General features: G+C 45.0%; 1 protein-coding gene across 1 annotated transcript in view; it reads left to right on the top strand.

The window, feature by feature from the left end:
• Positions 1-20,346, top strand: part of LOC140207429 (uncharacterized) — a 149,680-nt gene that overhangs the window by 110,228 nt on the left and 19,106 nt on the right. Inside the window, exons 13-15 of the mRNA XM_072275952.1 lie at positions 4,693-4,860; positions 13,458-13,550; positions 14,946-15,283. Of these exons, the coding sequence (XP_072132053.1) occupies positions 4,693-4,860; positions 13,458-13,550; positions 14,946-15,283 (599 nt within the window). The remainder of the gene's footprint in view (positions 1-4,692; positions 4,861-13,457; positions 13,551-14,945; positions 15,284-20,346) is intronic.

The raw sequence follows: 20,346 nt of genomic DNA, 5'->3' as shown, positions 1-20,346 counted from the left end.
TTGCCATCTGGAGTGGATAGGCCGCATCCAACAACGTGGATTTGATTTTGGAACAGCTTCTGCACTACTGGAAGTTCTGTGGAGATGGAAATACCAACAGATTTACTGGATGCACCTCGAGACAGGGTTAAAACAGACATTGGAATCTTAGCTTCCCCATTACAAAATGGCTGAGGGTTCAGTATTCATCTTTGTCATAATGAAACTCAGAGCATGTGAGTTGATCCTTATTTCCTATTTTCAGTTAGTTCTGCTGAGCCACTTCCCCCATCACCAGGGTAACAGCCCACCAGAGCTGCAAGGAGTGTTGAACATTTTATCACTCTCTGGTCACCGCCCCTCAGTGACCTCAGAAACCGGTGTGGATGTCTGGATGCCTTGAGCATTCACTGTACGGAATATATGATGTTTCTATTGCAATAAAGAGATAACGAATTAATGTAGGGATTGCATTTATGCAAATCTCTTCAGGATGTCACAAACGTCTTGCAGTCAGCAATATTTGTCCATAACAATGGCAAAAACCTGTACTGAGTTTCCAGTGATTTATTTTCAATTTTATATTAAAAGCATTTTCTTATTGTTTCACTGTGGGAGATGTGACGGTGAATTGCACTGATCCAGGTCCCGCTCCGCAATAAGTTAATAAATATATGTGCTCAACTGACCTGCTGGAGACAAGTTAAAATATATTCCCACCCACTGGTGACCCATGGTCCGGGTTCCCCACCCGGTTAAATCATTATCGGGTTCTAGCCCTGTTATGGGATGGAGCGGAGTGTTAATTTTAGAAGTGGGATTACACGAGACACTGCTGAATATTACCAACAGGAAAGAGTCCTGGGAGTGTTGGTGCTTGGGCTATAATCCTGGGATGGGACTTCTGGATTACGGAACTGGCACAGTGTTATCCAAAGAGATATTACATCTAAACATATCCTTACCTTCCTCGCTCGCTACCGCCTTCTTCCTTCAACAGGGATCACTCCCTCCACAATTCCCTTGTTCATTCATCCCTCCTCTCTAATCTCCCTCCATCCACTTATCCCTGCAAGCGGCCTGAGTCCTACACCTACCCGGACACCTCCTCCCTCACCTCCACTCAGACACAAAACAGTCCTTCCAGGTGAGGCAACACTTCACCTGCGAATCTGCTGGGCTTATCTATTGTGTCCCGTGCTCCCGATGCGGACTCATTTACATTGGTGAGTGCCGCCATAAACTAGGATTCCATTTTGTTGAGCATCTCTGTATTATCTGGCACATGGGGGACTTCGCAGTGGTCAAACAATTTAATTCTGATTCCTATTCCCACATCTCGATCGATGGCCTCCTCTTGTGCCAAGATGAGACCACCCTCAGAGTGGAGGAGCAACACCTTATATTCCATCTGGGTACCCTCCAAAATGATTGAATGAATATTAAATTATCCTTGCAGTAAACAATTCCCATCCTCCCCCAAAAAAAGCCTCCTCTATTCCCCAATCTGAACTTTAACTTACCCTCACGAAACTATTATTTCTCCCTGGATCCTCCCCCCGCCCCCACCACCGCTTCCCTTTCTCCTATTGACAAGTCTCTGATTCTTTCATCTCCAGCCCTTGACCTGTCCTACAGTTGACTTCACCTGACACCTTCCAGCTCGCCTCTCTCCCCTCCCTTACCTTTTTATTCAGATATCTTCCCCCTCCTCCTCAGTAATGAGGAAGGCTCTTTGCCTGAAATGTCGACGGTTTACTCTTTTCCATAGATACTGCCTGATGTGTTGAGTTCCTCCAGTATTTTGTGTGTATTGTTTGGATTTCTAGCGTTTGCAGGCTTTCTCATATTTAAGTGTGGTAATTACTGTAACAATTGTTTAGGCTTTGTTGAGATTATATCTGGAATATGGTGTTAAAATTCTGCTCCCCATACTAACACATTTCGTTATGTAGACCAAAGAACAAACTGCCGGAGGAACTCAGTGGGTCGGGCAGCATCTGTGGAGGGAAATGGACCGTCAACATTTCGGGCCGAGACCCTCCCTCTGGACTGAGAGTGGACGGGAAATAGTCAGAGAAAAGAGGTGAGGGGTGGGGATGGGGCAAGAGCTGGGGAGTGAGAGGTGGATCCAGGTGAGGGGGAGGTGAGAAGGTGGAAATAATGACGGGTGGGAGGTGAGTAGTTGGGGCAACACGGGGTTGCCGAAGATGGATTTTAATTCCATGGAGGATTATCAAGGAGATTAGAGAGTATTTGTTTTAGAGATTCAGCAGACTGATCCCTGGAGGACGATGATGATCACTGATCGCCTTGACATGAAACAGGTCGGCAGATGTGTGCAGACTGAAGGGATCGAGGAAATGAAGATTGGGCAGGAACGTATGGCTGAGATGGAAGAGCAGCCGTCATCTTGTTGATGGTTGGAGGGGCTGACTAGCCAACTTCTGCTGTTTCTCACTTGATGTTTCAGTGTTCCTGTCCAGTGAGGCCCCAGAGGAATGTGAATAGAAATTAGTGTTTATGAACATAGAATTTGGTTGAGTGAAACTTGCACAATATCCATTCAGGTCTGAATTGTGTGTCAGATGGGGATGGAAATCGAACCCATAACTCTGAGACGGGTTGGGGTGTGGAGAGCGATGGGGACGGCGAAAGTACCATGGAAACATTAAAAGAAATGTAGCTGGTGTAAATATGAAATAATGTATAAAATGCGGCAGGTAGGTCAAGCATCGTTTAGAGCATGGGGGGCATCACTGGTACAGTCAAAGCTATTTTCCCTAACGCAGTCTGCAATGCCGTTGATGCCCAGTCAAATAGACCAAGGATTGTTCCCCAGGGTTGGGGAGCCCAAAGTCAAAGGGCACAGATACAAACGAGCGTAGAGATCAGAGAGACCTGAGAGGTAATATCAGTACACAGAGCGAATGAGTATCTGGAACAAGCTGTGTAGTGTTTGCATCGTTGGTTATCTACCTCGGGTTCAGTATTTTCACCGTGTCTGGAAGTTCCCGCTCCTGTCGCCTGTCTTTGAGCAGCTGGAAAATGAAGAAATATTCAAGTTGTTCGAGACCTGAAATCAGATCCGAAAATGTTTGAAACCATTCCGACACAGGGAGTTGGAGCTGAAGCATTAACTTTTATCCTCTTTATCTGTAGTGTTTCTTGTATTTGCAGCATTTTCAAACATTACGTTGAAATGATTTAAGTCTCCTGGGAAATAGACTTGTGTAGGACGTTCAATTTAAATTCGTTCCCTTTCAGCACAGAAAGAGGGCTTTCGGCCCATCTAGTCTGTGCCTTCCTCTGCCTGAACCCATCCACATGCACCCAGACCATATCCCTCGATACCTCCTTCATCCATATACACATGCAAACGTCTCCTAAATACTGCATTTGAAACCTGCATCCGCATTCGTGCCACCCTCTGAGTGAAATAGTTCCTACCCTCGATTCCCTTTAGATATTTCACTTTTTACTCTAAGCCTATGACCACACTGAACATGAAGGGCAAAAGCCTGCCAACATTCACCCTATTTACACCATCATAGGTTTGTTTACCTCCAGCAGGGGTTCCCAACCTGGGGTCCACAGATCCTCCCGTAAATGGTAGGGGTCCATGACAAAAAAAAATGTCTGGGGACCCCTGCTAGCATCTCCCCCCTCATTCTCCTGCGCTCCAAGGAATCAATAGATTATCCTGCAACCAGCTTGTCTGCTATTCATGGAAATGTGTACATAACAGTTTCACAAGAGTGATTCTGGAATGAAAGGTTTTATGTATGAGTGGCATTTGGTGTCTCTGGGCCTGTTCGCAATGGAGGGGTGGCGACTCCGGGAACAGAAACGTGAATGAAATCCCGAGGACTGGATAGTGCGAAAGGGGCAAGATGTTTTCAACAGTAGGGGAGTGTAGGATCTGAGTCACAACCTCAATCTATTCAGTTGTATCTGGGGACCTTCTCTTCCATCCTTCTGTGCAGTAGCAGGATCTGAATATCACCTGTATCAATGCCAGGGTTTGATCGAGGTTATAGGGTATTTGCAGACGCAAGAATATAATGGAATTTTTAACCACTTAATTGAACAAAGAAGAACACTTAATGGTTATCACCACAATGCATTGTGTGATGTCCTTATGTAAATATCCTATAGTGACATTTGGAACAGACCGGCCGCATCGAACAATGTGTTTTGATTTTGGACCAGTTTCTGCACTGCTGGAAGTTCTGTAGAAATGTAAATACCAACAGATTTAATGGATACACCTCGAGACAGGGTTAAAACAGCCATTGCAATTTTAGCCTGCCCATTACAAAATGACTGAGAGCTCAATATTCATCGTTGTCATAATAAAACTCAGAGCATGTGAGGTTGAGTTCTTTATTTCCTATTTTCAGTTAGTTCTGCTGAGCCACTTCCTCCATCACCAGGGTAACAGCCCACCAGAGCTGCAGAGTGTTGAACATTTTTTATCACTCTCTGGTCACTACCCCTCAGTGGCCTCAGGAGCCGGCGTGGAGGCCCGGATGCCTTGAGCATTCACTGTCTGGAATATATCATGTTTATATTGCAATGTAGAGATAACTAATGAATGTAAGGATTGCATTTAAGCAAATCTGTTTCGGATGTCACAAACAGGGGTCAACAGGGATCACTCGCTCCACAATTTCCTTGATCATTCATCCCTCCTCACTAATCTTCTTCCAGATACTTATCCCTACATACGGCCTGAGTACTACACCTACCCGTACACCTCCTCCCTCACATCCATTCAGAACCCGGAACAGTGCTTCCAAGTGAGGCAACACTTCACCTGCGAATCTGCTGGGATCATCTATTGTGTCCCGTGCTCCCGATGCGGACTCATTTACATTGGTGAGTGCCGCCATAAACTAGGATTCCGTTTTGTTGAGCATCTCTGTATTATCTGGCACATGGGGGACTTCGCAGTGGTCAAACAATTTAATTCTTATTCCCATTCCGAAGTCTCGATCGATGGCCTCCTCTTGTGCCAAGATTAGACCACCCTCAGAGTGGAGGAGCAACACCTTATATTCCATCTGGGTACCCTCCAACCCGATTGCATGAATATTGAATTATCCTTCCAGTAAACAATCCCCCCCCCCCCCTCCACACACACACTTCTCTATTCCCCACTCTGAACTTTCATTTCTGCTCACCAGCCTATTACTTCCTCCTGGATCCCCTCTTTCCCTTTATCCTATTGACAACTCTCTGATTCTTTCTTCTCCAGCCCTTGACCTACCCATCACCTGAATTCAGCTATCACCTTCCAGGTCGCTTCTCTCTCCTCCCCAACCTTTCTATTCAGATATCTTCCCCCTCCTCCTCAGTAATGAAAAAGGCTCGTGGTCCAAAAAGGCTCGTGGTCTGCCTGTTGTGCTGAGTTCCTCCAGCATTTTGTGTGTGTTGTTTTCGATTTCCAGCATTAGCAAGCTTTCATCATGTTTAAGTATGGTAATTACCATAACAATTATTTGTGCTTTGTTGAGATTGTACCTGGAATTTGGTGTAAAATCCCGCTCCCCACACTAACACGGGTCATACAGACCAAAGAACAAACTGCCGGAGGAACTCAGTGGGTCGGGCAGCATCTGTGGAGGGAAATGGACCGTCAACATTTCGGGCCGAGACCCTCCCTCTGGACTGAGAGTGGACGGGAAATAGTCAGAGAAAAGAGGTGAGGGGTGGGGATGGGGCAAGAGCTGGGGAGTGAGAGGTGGATCCAGGTGAGGGGGGAGGTGGGAATGTGAAAATAGTGACAGGGGTGGGAGGTGAGTGGTTGGGGCAACACGGGGCTGCAGAAGATGGAAATTATTTCCATACAGGATTATCTAAGAAGTTAGAGAGTGTTTGTTTTAGAGATTCACCGGGCTGATTGCTGGAGGACGCTGAAGTCCCACTGATCGTCTTCACATAAAACACAGATCGGTAGATGTGTGAAGACCGAAGGGGTCGAGAAAATGAGGCTGAGATTGGAGAGCAGCCGTCATCTTGTTGATGGTTAGAGGGGCTGAATGGCCACCTCCTGCTGTTTCTTACTTGATGTTTCAGTGTTCCTGTCCAGTGAGGCTCCGGAGAATGTGAATAAGAATTAGTGTTTATAAACATCAAAGTGATTTCAATGAAATCTGAACAATTCTTGTTCGGGTGGGAATTGTGATTCATACCTGGATGGGAATCCAACCCGTAACTCTGAGAACCGATAGATGGAGAGATGGGGACGGGAAGATACAGAGGGAAAAATTTCAAAGTTAGCTGGTGTAAATATGAAATAATGTGTAAAATGCTGCACAAAAGCTCAAGATGCTGGGGATCTGCACCAAAAACGGGACATGGTTGAAGCCATTCTGACGAACGGTTGTGAACCCAAATCGCTACTTTGTTCCTCGGGAACTGGGCCTGTGTTTAGTCACTTGTTTTAAAATACTTAGAGGAAGAAACCACATTTCTCCCCTGCAAATTATCCTGGTACCACATTCCCTGTTATTCCCGGAAATGTGTTCAGTACAACTGTTGCTCACGTGCTTCACAACAGTAATCCCTGTAATGAGAGGCTGCATGTACGACAAACATTTGATGACCCTGGACCTGTACTCTATGGAGTTCAGAAGTACAGAGGTGGACGGGGTCTTATTTAAACCGACGGAATGCTGAACAGCCTGGATCCAGTGGACATGGAGGGATGTTTCCAACAGATGGGGAGTCTGTGGTCTGAGAGGACAGCCTCCGAATAAAGAAGTTTCCCTTTAAAACTGAGATGAGAGAAACTTCTTCAGCCAAAGAGTGGTCAATGTGTGGACTTTGGTGCAACAGATAGTGATTGAGGCTGCCACTGGGTATATTTACGGCAGAGGTTAATATATTAATGATCATTTTTGTTAGCCAGAACTACTAGAGAATTAATTGAATACAGCACGAGGCATGGTGAAAAACAGCCTTTACAATTTTAGTTTCACCGTTACAAAATGGCTGCACTGTTAACCTTTGGCATAATGAAACTCGCAGCATACAATGTTCAGCTTGTTATTTCCCTTTTCGGTTTCTTTTGGCGAGCCACTTTCTCCGCTTCCAGGGTAACAGCCCACCAGAGCTGCAAGAAGTGTTGCATATTTGTTTTTATTTCTCTTTGGTCACCGCCTCTCAGCGTAGAGACAGTGGCCTCGGCAGCAAATGTAACAGAATGACAGTGGGAGGAAAGGTTGCTGTGAGTATTGACTGTATGGAATGTATACACCAGGGTCCCACTGAGCTCAGAACTAACAAACCGGTGGGGATGGGGGGACATTTACACAGTTTGGGGTGTTGCTGATATTTTGCAATCAGTTACTATCTGTGCATTAAAATGAAGAGGAAAAAAACTACAGTTACAGGAAATTTAAAGTAAAAAAAGTGAATGCTGGAAATATACAGCAGATCGCAGCACCTTGGACAGTCTAATTCTGTAACTGGGTCTTACACATTTCTCCTTTCACAGAAGTACCCTAATGTACTGAGTTTAAAGCAGTTTCTATTTTATAATTTTACATATTGTTCCTGCTACACTGCAGGGAAACATGACAGCCAACTGTGCTGGGCAAGATCCCGCCCAGCAATGATATTGTGATCAAATGTGCTCTGTTGAGTTGATGGAGACAAGCTGAAATTCCAAACAGCAGAAGAAGACAGCAAAAAGGAAAATATCGACCAGTTAGCCTGACCTCAGTGGTTGGGAAAATGTTGGAGTCAATTGTTGAGGATGATGTGATGGAGTACTTGGTGACACAGAACAAGATAGTATATAGTCAACATGGTTTCCTTCAGGGAAAATCCTGCCAGTCAAACCTGTTGGAATTCTTTGAGGAGAGTACAAGTAGGATAGACAAAGGGGATGCAGTGGATGTTGTATATCTGGACTTTCAGAAGGCCTTTGACATGGTGCCACACATGAGCCTGCTCACCAAGATAGGTGCCCGTGATATTACAGGAATGGTACTAACATGGTTAGTGCATTGACTGATTGGTAAGAGGCAGCGAATGAGAATAAAAGGATCATTTTCTTGTTGGCCGCCAGCGACTAATGGTGTTCTGCAGGGGTTGGTGTTGGGACCACTTCTCTGTATGCTGTATTTAAATGATTTAGATAATGGTATAGATCAGAGTCAGAATCAGGTTTATTATCACCGACATGTGATGTCAAATTTGTTAACTTAGCAGCAGCAGTTCAATGCAAAATATAATCTAGCAGGGGGAGAAATAATAAACAAAATAATAATAACTAAACGAGTATTACAATTACGGCATACTTATATTGAATAGATTTTTTTAAACAGTGCAAAAACAGAAATACTGTAAAAAGTGAGGTAATGTCCAAAGATTCAATGTCCATTTAGGAATCGGATGGCAGAGGGGACGAGCTGTTCCTGAATCGCTGAGTGTGTGCCTTCAGGCTTCTGTACCTCCTATCTGATGGTAACAGTGAGAAAAGGACATGCCCTGTGTGCTGGAGGTCCTTAAAAATGGACACTGCCTTTCTGAGACACCACTTCCTGCAGATGTCCTGCGTACTTTGTAGGCTAGTATCCAATATGAATCTGACTAGATTTACAACCTTCTTTTGGTCCTGTTCCGTAGCCCTTCCATACCAGACAGTGATACAGCCTGTCAGAATGCTCTCCACGGTACAACTGTAGAAGTTTTTGAGTGTATTTGTTGACATACCAAACCTCTTCAAATGCCTAATAAAGTATAGCCGTTGTCTTGCCTTCTTTATAACTACATCGATATGTTGGGACCAGGTTAATCCTCAGAGATCTTAACACCCAGGGATTTGAAACTGCTCACTCTCCCCACTTCTGATCCCTTTATGAGGATTGGCATGTGTTTCTTCATCTTACCCTTGCTGAAGTCCACAATCAGCTCTTTTGTCTTACTGACGTTGAGTGCCAGGTTGTTGCTGCGGCACCATTCCACTAGTTGGCATATCTCAGTCCTGTACGCCCTCTCGTCATCACCCGAGATTTTACCAACAATACCTGTGTCATCAGAAAATTTGTAGATTGTATTTGAGCTATGCCTAGCCACACAGTCATGTGTATACAGAGAATAGAGCAGTGTGCTAAGCACACACCCCTGAGGTGCGCTAGAATTGATCATAAGCGAGGAGTATATGTTATCACCAATCGGCACAGAATGTGGTCTTCTGGTTAGGAAGTCGAGGATCCAATTGCAGAGGGAGGTAAAGAGGCCCAGGTTCTGCAACTTCTCAATTAGGATTGTGGGAATGATGGTATTAAATGCTGAGCTATATTCGATGAACAGCATCCTGACGTAGGTGTTTGTGTTGTCCAGGTGGTCTAAAGCCGTGTGGAGAGCCATTGAGATTGCATCTGCCATTGACTTATTGTGGCGATAGGCAAATTGCAGTGGGTTCAGGTCCTGGCTGAGGCAGGAGTTCAAACTAGTCATGACCAACTTCTCAAAGCATTTCATCACTGTCGATGTGAGAGCTACCGGGCGATAGTCATTAGGGCAGCCCACATTATTCTTCTTAGGCACTGGTATAATTGTTGCCCTTTTGAAGCAAGTGGGAACTTCGGCTCGTAGCAGTGAGAGGTTGAAAATGTCCTTGAATACTCCCGCTAGTTGGTTGGCACAGGTTTTCAGAGCCTCACCAGGTACTCCATCGGGACCTTCTGCCTTGCGAGGGTTCACTCTCTTTAAGGACAGCCTAACATCGGCCTCTGAGACAGATATCACAGGGTCATCAGGTGCAGCAGGGATTTTCACGGCTGTAGTTGTGTTCTGCCTTTCAAAGCGTGCATAGAAGGCATTGAGTTCATCTGGTAGCGAAGCATCGCCGCCATTCACGCTATTGTGTTTCGCTTTTAGGACGTACAGACCCTGCCGGAGTTGCTGTGCATCCGAAGTCGCTTCCTACGTCTTTCGAAATTGTTTTTTCGTTCTTGAAATAGCCCTCCCCAAACCATACCTGGTTCCTGCACAGGCCTGGGTTGCCAGACTTGAATGCCACAGATCTAGCTTCAGCAGACGACATACCTCCTGGTTCATCCGTGGCTTTTGGTTTGGGAATGTACAGTCAGTCTTTGTGGGCACACACTCATCTACACAGGTTTTAATGAAGTCAGTAACAACTACAGCATACTCAAAGATGAATCCCTGAATACAGTCCAGTCCACCGATTCAAAGCAGTCCTGTAGGCGCTCCTGTGCTTCCCTTGTCCAAACCTTCTTGGTCCTCACTGCTGGTGCCGCAGTCTTCAGTCTCTGCCTGTACTCAGGGTGTAGAAGTACAGCCAGGAGATCAGACTTCCCGAAGTGAGGGCGTGGAGTAGCACGGTAGGCCTATTGATGGTGGTGTAACAATGGTCCAGTGTGTTGTTTCCTCTGGTATTGCATATCATCTGTTGATGGTAGTTGCTTGGTGATGTTTTTCAGACTGACCTGTTTAAAATCACCCAAAACGATATTTTGTTAAGCAGATTTGTCCCTCGCCATTTATGGAATTCCCAGCAGTTCAATATTGTAGTTAAAATTGTGAAGTGTTACGGATTTGCAAGAAAACATGCTTCTTTTAATGCTACATCTCACAATAATATTTAAAATATATGTTTAAAATCCGGCAGTATTTTTAGCGATCGGTCAATAACGTTGGTGTCTATTTCCCAGTTAGAAACCCAACACTTCTGGGATCAGCAAGAGTGAGATGCAGAGATATTTCGTGTTGCAACTCGGGGCTTCATTATGGCCAATTCTCTGTTTCCACAGCAAGCGTTACTAACAAGGCCATAAACCGAGCACTGTCAAAATGACTGTGGGGTAATCTAGACAGAACGTGTTAAGAACACTAGCTGTGAAGCACATTGCAATCGATGCACGTTAATTGCGGTTAGCCAATATTTTGGAACATGGCCTATAGCACGGTCTCATCAAGAATGATGAGTTCGGAGAAGGACATAAAGATGCGGAAGGTGCTGGCGTGGAGGGCTATGATTGAGATGAAGGAAATCTGGATGTCGAACCTGACCAGAGGGCTTAAAAAGAGGATTTTCATAGCAGTCATAGAGTCCATTCTCACGAACGGATGCGAGACATGGACACTCACCAAGACTATACTAAAGTCTGTAGATGGTTGCTATACACAAATGCTCTGAATGGCTCTTGACGTGAGTTGGCAACAGCACATGACGAACGTCGAGCTCTATGACGACCTACCGATGCTCACCACTAAAATCCAGGCGAGAAGACTGCAACTAGCGGGGCACTGTCTACGCCACCACGAGCTACCTGCCAGCCTAGTCATCATATGGGAGCCCAAGCACGGGAGGATGAGCCCTGGGCGCCCTCCCAAGACTATGGTCAACATGCTGCTAGAAGACAGCGGCGCGGCTAATGTGGATGAACTGAACACACTGATGAGGGACAGGGAGAAGTGGAGAGTCCGTTATCGTGCCCGACGCCGGCCCCCTCGGCCTGAGTCGACGTAGTGGTAGTAGTAGTAGTAGTAGTATTAGTACTAGTCGTACTATAGCATGGCTGAATAGAATGAACAGAACTCCTTCACCAGGACATTCTCTAATAACGAAAAGAAAATGAATAGCACACAAAATCAATTTGCCTCACCAGGGGGAATATATTGAGGGGCGATGCAGCTTATGAGCCTGAGAAGCCATTACTTACAAAATCCAAATATTCTGGTAGCTTTTTATTTCCAGAAAAATAACATTAACAAATTGATAGATCGTTAACGCTGTTGCTAAGTTAAAGAGTGAATTATATCTATAGGCTTCAATGGGTACATTTAATGTCAGAGAAATGTATGTTTCTTCGCAAATATCCACGAGAACAGAGGAGTGCCCCAAAGTATGAATGACAGTCAAATGTTAGAAACTCAAAGACAACCCGCAGCTCCTCTCACTCACGCATAAACAGCAGCAAAACAACGACCGCCCCTCCCCACCAGCAAAAAAGCATCCGCACACTCCACCGAGCACTCAAGCGTTTGGCAAAGCATCAGTAAAGATACAGACAAAGCCTACTCGTTCACCCGGTAATTCGACATACCACAGGCTCTCTCTGTCCCTAATAAGGGGAAAAAAGAGATGTCCCTGTTTCGCAGCGAGAGGAGAGACATAACAAACAACTCGCTGATTTCCGATGTTAAAAAAGTCAGTTGTGTTGCTTTTTCCGAGCTCTGTGCCCAAAGAACTCGAGTCCCTGGCACACAGTCATCTTGTTGCTTCTGATCCTCCATCTCCCACGACACACCAGTCATCAGAGGGAATGCAAATCATCCTTTCACTGTCAGGTTGAACGTTGTAAACATTATCTCCAGCACAAACTTATCCAGCCCGGAAATGTCAAAATTATCCCCAGCCTTGTCTTCAGAAAGTAGGAAATACTGCACAATATTTATTAATTTGAAGAACCCAGTCAATAACCGAGGTTTGAATTTGACTTCCACAGGTTCTGAACCACGATTAGCACCACTACAATTTGAATGTGCAAATTCCTAGTTTGGTAAATTAATGGACCGCGTGCAAAAGGAAAGGCGAACTCAAATACTCAAAGTTCACAGTCCCATCTGCAGCCTTTCATTGATTCCTGGAGGCAGATTTCGTTACAGTAATCGCTGTCCCCCTCCCTCTTCAGTGGATCATCAGATAATAAACAAGTCATGCATTAAAATTTAACCAAATGCATTAAATGTAATCATGATGCATGGTATCGCACTAGTCCACAGGATGAGCTGTTTTTTTTTAATATATATGAAGGTCAGATGTAAAGGTTGGTGAAGGTATAATCACTGTTAGTAGGCACAGATTTAATAAAGGCGAGGAAATGGTGCAAATGGTTTCATCAAAGCAAATTGCACAAAAATTAATCCACTGAGACTTTAGAAACCTTCTAACATCGCTCCTGTATTTAACTTCATGGAAACTTGCCAGTGACATCCATGTTAAAATGAAAGGAGAATCAGGTGTGATTAAGAAATCTGCGCAATTCCGCAACAAGAGGAATGGAAGTCGCATGGTCAGCAGGAGTGTTATGGGTTTCGCTGTTGTTACAGACGTCCGTTGATCATCACAGCGCCACCAGTGGTGGGAGGGTCAAAGCAGTGGGTACTGTCTGCTCAGACTCTCCAACCTGCATTGAAATTCCACCGATCCACAATTCGGTATGACACCACTCCGGGTCCATGCCACAGGACTGGTTCCTGAAACTTGTTCTTGCTTTGAACAGCGTGAGCAGATCAGCCGGTAATGCGGCCAACGTGGGTACTCCAGGGATTGTGTGATTGGGGGTGTGAATGTGTGCAGAAGGATCAGGCCATATCATGACTGCATTGGATATGAACATGTTACTGTCAGTGTGTAGCTGAATGGACATGGCAAAGTTCTCCTTTATGCCTTAATTGATGTCTGACCCGTCTGTTAATTTTGCTTGTTACAGAGAACCAGAAGCTGCCCACACTTATCCTCAAAATGGCTGAAGTAGCAAGTAAGGGAGGGGTTCCAGAAGCTACAACATCAGGAAAACAGATGGGTATGTAGGAATCATTTTGTTGACACCAAATTGGGCAATCTCATATTCAGCATCTGCTCTGTACCTGACATGTATATCTCAACTTCCCACACCGGTTCAAATCAATCATCAGAATTTCTTCAGATATAACCATTGCATCCAGATTTGTCTCATAAACAAATGTGGAGATGTCACAGTTATCTCCATAGTCAAAATCGCCATCTGAACAGCGCGGGTCCTGGCACTAATTCCAGTGACCCACAGGTCACTCCCTGCCATTTGGAAAACAACCCATTTATCCCTACTTTATGTCATGTTGACCAACTAATTCCGTATCCATATAAATACTTTATCCCCAGCACCTGGTGGTTGAAGTTTCCCGATGAATCTCCAATGTGGGATGTTACTGAAAATCCAAATGCTCCACGTTCTCTGGTCTCGCCTTAACTATTCTGCTAGTTGCATCACCAAGAACATTCCAGTGGATTCAGTCAGCTTAATTTCTCCTTTACAATTCATTGGTGGATTTGTTCGATCCTTTCAACTTTCTCCTGTCCTAGTGTTTACTATGGCTGAACATTATTCACACCACTGAGGTCAAACTAACCAGAATACTGTTCCTAAATTTTACTCTAACTTTTTCTTATGCAATTTTAAGTATATCAAACCATTCAAACTGTCTCGGTTTACCTGTGCCTGTAAGGTTTTCGGGACACCATTTAGAGCAGCATTTACCCGCTGAAGGCAATTTTTTGAAGTAGGTAAATGCAGGTGGAATTACTGAGAACTGAGTGTCTCCAAAGCTGATCCATGTTGCAACTGCACACAATACTCGAACTACGACTCGCGAACGACCCCTACAACTCCAAAATGACATACCAATTTACCTATTCAACTGAGACGAGACAACCTGCAGAATCGGGAATTCTAAGCAACGCACACAAAATGCTTGAGGGGCTCGGCGGGCCAGACATCAGCTACGGGAAAGAGTAAAGTGTCGACGTTTTGGAAAGGGTCTTGGCCCGTAACATCGACTGTAGACAGATTTCCACAGTTGCTGCCTGAACTGTCGAATACTTACAGCAGTTTCTGTACGACTCTACTCACAGTTTGACTTATAAAATCCAATGTACCAAATATTTCTTTACAACCCCAACTGCACGTGACACCACTTTCAATAAACTAAAATCCCTGGCGTCATATCCATGTTCGTCAGTGCACTACTCACTACCCTGACTTTCACTGTGTAATTCCTTCTCTGATCTGTCCTTCCAAAGTGTAACACGTTTTTGTGTCTGTTTCAGATTGTGTTCGGCGACGTGCTGCACAAAAACCGCGTCTTTAGGATCCAGAGAGAAATTTGCTGTCCAATAGGTGTTCGATAATGTCTTTAATTTCCCCCATTTTCCTTCACAGGTCCGAGCTCAGTGATCACCGAGCTCCTGGCAAGCTGTGACGATTTCCAGCTGCTGCTGTTGATGGATTTCTACCAGGACAGGCTGGAGCAGGCGATGCTCCCGGATCCCAGTACAGATCCCTGGTGGCCGCTCAATGCTCACAGCGAGTGGAGCAGTTCACAGTTCTCTGACGCTGGAATAAACGAGTTTAAATGGAAATACGGCAGGAACTTTAGTTTCGGGAAGACTGTACCGTGTGACGGCAGGATGTCAGCGAGGACTGGGACATCATCAGTGGTGAACGGAGTGAGCCTGGCGTTAACGGCCGAGAATCAGTTCAGTGGAGAGGAACATCGGGTGAGTGGGAGGGAGAACGTGTTTGAATTTTCGCACATCACAGCACTGATGGGTGTCGGAACTCCGATTAATAGGGATATCAAAGCATAAGAACAAATCACAAATAAATATATATAATTGTTAAAACTGTTAATCTCAAGCAATGATTGAAAAGGTTGTAAATACCTCTGGCGGCGGCTCAATGATCAGAGCGAGGGGAGTATCTCACAATTCTGAGGTTGCAATAAACGAGTTTAAATGGAAGTACGGCAGAAACTTTTATCTCGGGAGGACTGTACAGTGTGACGGCAGGATGTCCGTGAGAACTGGGGCGTCATCAGTGGGTGCCACAGGAGCTGGAGTGTGTTCTGTTCTGGGTGATGATAATTGTGTTACAATCTGTAACTGCAAGGCTTATTGAGAAAGTAAGGAGGCATGGGATCCAAGGGGACATTGCTTTGTGGATCCAGAACTGACTTGCCCACAGAAGGCAAAGAGTTGATGTAGAAGGGTCATATTCTGCATGGAGCTCGGTCACCAGTGGAGTGCCTCAGGGACCAGTTCTGGGACCCTTACTCTTCGTGATTTTCATAAATCACCTGGACGAGGAAGTGGAGGGATGCGTTCATAAGTTTGCTGATGACACAAAGGTTGAAGGTGTTGTAGGTAGTGTGGAGGGCTATCAGAGGTTACAGCGGGGCATTGCTCGGATGCAGAACTGAGTTAGAAGTGGCGGATGGAGTTCAACCCAGATAAGTGTGAAGTGGTTCATTTTGGTAGGTCAAATATGATGGCAGAATATAATATTAAAACATAGAACATAGAATAGTACAGCATATTACAGGCCCTTCGGCCCACAATGTTGTGCCGACCCTCAAACCCTGCCTCCCATATAAGCCCCCACCTTAAATTCCTCCATATACCTGTCTAGTAATTCTTAAACTTCACTAGTGTATCTGCCTCCACTACTGACTCAGGCAGTACATTCCACACACCAAACACTCTCTGTAAAAAAACTTCCTCTAATATCCCCCTTGAACTCCCCACCCCTTACCTTAAAGCCATGTCCTCTTGTATTGAGCAGTGGTGCCCTGGGGAAGAGGCACTGGCTATCCACTCTATCTGTTCCTCTTATTATCTTGTACACCTCTATCATGTCTCCTCTCATCCTCCTTCTCTCCAAAGAGTAAAGCCCTGGCTCCCTTAATCTCTGATCATAATGCATACTCTCTAAACCAGGCAGCATCCTGGTAAGTCTCCTCTGTACCCTTTCCAATGCTTCCACATCCTTCCTATAGTGAGGTGACCAGAACTGGACACAGTACTCCAAGTGTGGCCTAACCAGAATTTTATAGAGCTGCATCATTACATCGCGACTCTTAAACGCTATCCCTCGACTTATGAAAGCTAACACCCCATAAGCTTTCTTAACTGCCCTATCTACCTGTGAGGCAACTTTCAGGGATCTGTAGCCCTGTATCCCCAATTAATTGTAAGACACTTGGCAGTGTGGAGGATCAGAGGGATTTTGAGGTCCGAGTCCACAGAACACTCAGAGCAGCTGCGCAGGTTGACTCTGTGATTAAGAAGGCATACGGCGTTTTGGCCTTCATCAATCGTGGAATTGAATTTAGGAGCTGAGAGGTAACGTTGCAACTATATAGGACCCCAGTCAGACCCCACTTGAAGTACTGTGCTCAGTTCTGGTCACCTCACTACAGGAAGGATGGGGAAGCCATAGAAAGGGTGCGGAGGAGATTTACAAGGATGTTGCCTGGATTGGGGAGCATGCCTTATGAGAATAGGTTGAGCGAACTCGGCCTTTTCTCCTTGGAGTGAAGGAGGATGAGAGGTGACCTGATAGAGGTGTATAAGATGATGAGAGGCATTGATCGTGTGGAGAGTCAGATGCTTTCTTCCCAGAGCTGAAATGGTTGCTACAAGAGGACACAGGTTTAAGTTGCTGGGAAATAGGTACAGATAAGATGTCAGGGGTACATTTCTTTTACGAAGAGAGTGGTGAGTGCGTGGAATAGGCTGCCGGCAACGGTGGTGGAGGCGGATACGACAGGGTCTTTTAAGAGACATTTGGATAGTTACATAGAGCTTAGAAAGACAGAGGGCTATAGGTAAGCCTAGTAATTTCGAAGGTAGGGACATGTTCGATACAACTTTGTGAGCCAAAGGGCCTGTGTTGTGCTGTAGGTTTTCTATGTTTCTATGCAAACAGTGTGAATCTGGGAATACTGCCATGTTGTAATGTGTAATCACTGAATAAACCTCCACTGGAAAAGGCAAAGGAAAGGCATCAGGTGTCAGCCGGTAATCCGCTGTAACTTTGGACACTGGCGGACTGAGGAGATGAATCACATCTTCTTTTCTGCGACTGTTCACTCTGTTATAAAAACCTTCTGACTTCTTTCTTCCTCTGTGATCGTTACTTGTCTGGTTTCTGTTTTACACCGTCAAATCCGATGAGGAATTATTTATGGATTTGGAGCCACGTCAAAGAAGCGGTCACAGACTAGCCAGGATCTCATTGAAACATAGAAACATAGAAAATAGATGCAGGAGTAGGCCATTCGGCCCTTCGAGCCTGCAACACCATTCAGTATGATCATGGCTGATCATCCAACTCAGAACCCTGTACCTGCCTTCTCTCCATACCCCCTGATCCCCTTAACCGCAAGGGCCATATCTAACTCCCTCTTAAATATAGCCAATGAACTGGCCTCAATTGTTTCCTGTGGCAGAGAATTCCACAGATTCACCTCTCTCTGTGTGAAGATGTTTTTCCTCATGTCGGTCCTAAAAGGCTTCCCCTTTATCCTCAAACTGTGACCCCTCGTTTTGGACTTCTCCAACACAGGGAACAATCTTCCTGCATCTAGCCTGTCCAATCCCTTTAGGATTTTATACATTTCAATAAGATCCCCCCGCCCCCACAATCTTCTAAATTCCAGCGAGTATAAGCCTAGTCGATCCAGTCTTTCATCATATGAATGTCCTGCCTTCCCAGGAATCAATCGGGTGAACCTTCTTTGTACTCTCTCTATGGCAAGAATGTCTTTCCTCAGATTAGGGAACCAAAACTGCACACAATACTCCAGGTGTGGTCTCACCAAGGCCTTGTACAACTCCAGTAGTACCTCCCTGCTCCTGTACTCGAATCCTCTCGCTATAAATGCCAGCATACCATTCGCCTTTTTCACCGCCTGCTGTACCTGCATGCCCACTTTCAATGAGTGGTGCACAATGACACCCAGGTCTCGTTGCACCTCCCCTTATCTAATCGGCCAGCATTCAGATGATAATCTGTTTTCCTGTTCTTGCCACCAAAGTGGATCACCTCACATTTATCCACATTAAATTGCATCTGCCATGCATTTGCCCACTCACCCAACCTATCCAAGTCACCCTGCATCCTCTTAGCATCCTCCTCACAGCTAACACTGCCACCCTGCTTCTTGTCATCCGCAAACTTGGAGATGCTGCATTTAATTCCCTCATCCAAGTCATTAATATATATTGTAAACAACTGGGGTCCCAGCCCTGAGCCTTGCGGTACCCCACTAGTCACTGCCTGCCATTCTGAAAAGGTCCCGTTTATTCCCACTCTTTGCTTCCTGTCTGCCAAACAATTCTCTATCCACATCAATACCATACCCCCAATACCGTGTGCTTTAAGTTTGCACAATAATCTCCTGTGTAGGACCTTGTTAAAAGCCTTTTGAAAATCCAAATATACCACATCCACTGGTTCTCCCCTGTCCACTCTACTAGTTACATCCTCAAAAAATTCTATGAGATTCGTCAGACATGATTTTCCTTTCACAAATCCATGCTGACTTTGTCCGATGATTTCACCGCTTTCCAAATGTACTGTTATCGCATCTTTGATAACTGACTCCAGCATTTTCCCCGCCGCTGATGTCAGGCTAACCTGTCTATAATTCCGCGGTTTCTCTCTCCCTCCTTTTTTAAAAAGTGGGGTTACATTAGCCACCCTCCATCCTCAGGAACTAATCCAGAATCTAAAGAGTTTTGAAAAATTATCACTAACGCATCCACTATTTCTTGGGCTGCTTCTTTCTGCACTCTGGGATGCAGACCATCTGGCCCTGGGGATTTATCTGCCTTTAATACCTTCAATTTACCTAACACCACATCTCTACTAACATGTATTTCGCTCAGTTCCTCCATCTCACTGGACCCTCTGTCCCCTACTATTTCTGGAAGATTATTTATGTCCTCCTTAGTGAAGACAGAACCAAAGTAATTATTCAATTGGTCTGCCATGTCCTTGTTCCCCATGACAAATTCACCTGTTTCGGACTGTAAGGGACCTACATTTGTCTTAATCAATCTTTTTCCTTTCACATATCTATTAAAGCTTTTACAGTCAGTTTTTATGTTCCCTGCCAGTTTTCTCTCATAATCTTTTTTCCCCCTGTCCTAATTAACCCTTTGTCCTCCTCTGCTGGACTCTGAATTTCTCCCAGTCCTCAGGTGTGCCGCTTTTTCTGGCTAATTTGTATGCTTCTTCTTTGGAATTGATACTATCCTTAATTTCCATTGTCAGCCACAGGTGCACTACCTTCCTTGATTTATTCTTTTGCCAAACTGGGATGAACAATTGTTGTAGTTCATCCATGCGACCTTTAAATGCTTGCCATTGCATATCCACCGTCAACCCTTTAAGTATCATTTGCCAGTCTATCTTAGCTAATTCACGTCTCATACCTTCAAAGTTACTCTTACCCAAGGGGCCTCGCACAATAAGATTGCAATCTAACTCTTCCTCATTGCTCAACACCCAGTCTAGAATGGCCTGCTCTCTAGTTGGTTCCTCGACATGTTGGTTCAGAAAACCATCCCGCAGACGTTCCAAGAAATCCTCTTCCTCAGCACCCTTACCAATTTGGGTCACCCAATCTATATGTAGATTGAAGTATCCCATTATAACTGCTGTTCCTTTATTGCACATATTTCTAAATTCCTGTTTAATGCCATCTCCAAACTCACTACTACTGTTAGGTGGCCTGTACACAACTCCCACCAGCGTTTTCTGTCCCTTAGTGTTA

The sequence above is a fragment of the Mobula birostris genome, chromosome 13 (genome assembly GCF_030028105.1).
Source record: "Mobula birostris isolate sMobBir1 chromosome 13, sMobBir1.hap1, whole genome shotgun sequence".
Taxonomy (NCBI): Eukaryota; Metazoa; Chordata; class Chondrichthyes; order Myliobatiformes; family Myliobatidae; genus Mobula; species Mobula birostris.
Note: the sequence above shows the minus strand (reverse complement) of the source record. Positions and strands in the feature narration are given on the sequence as shown.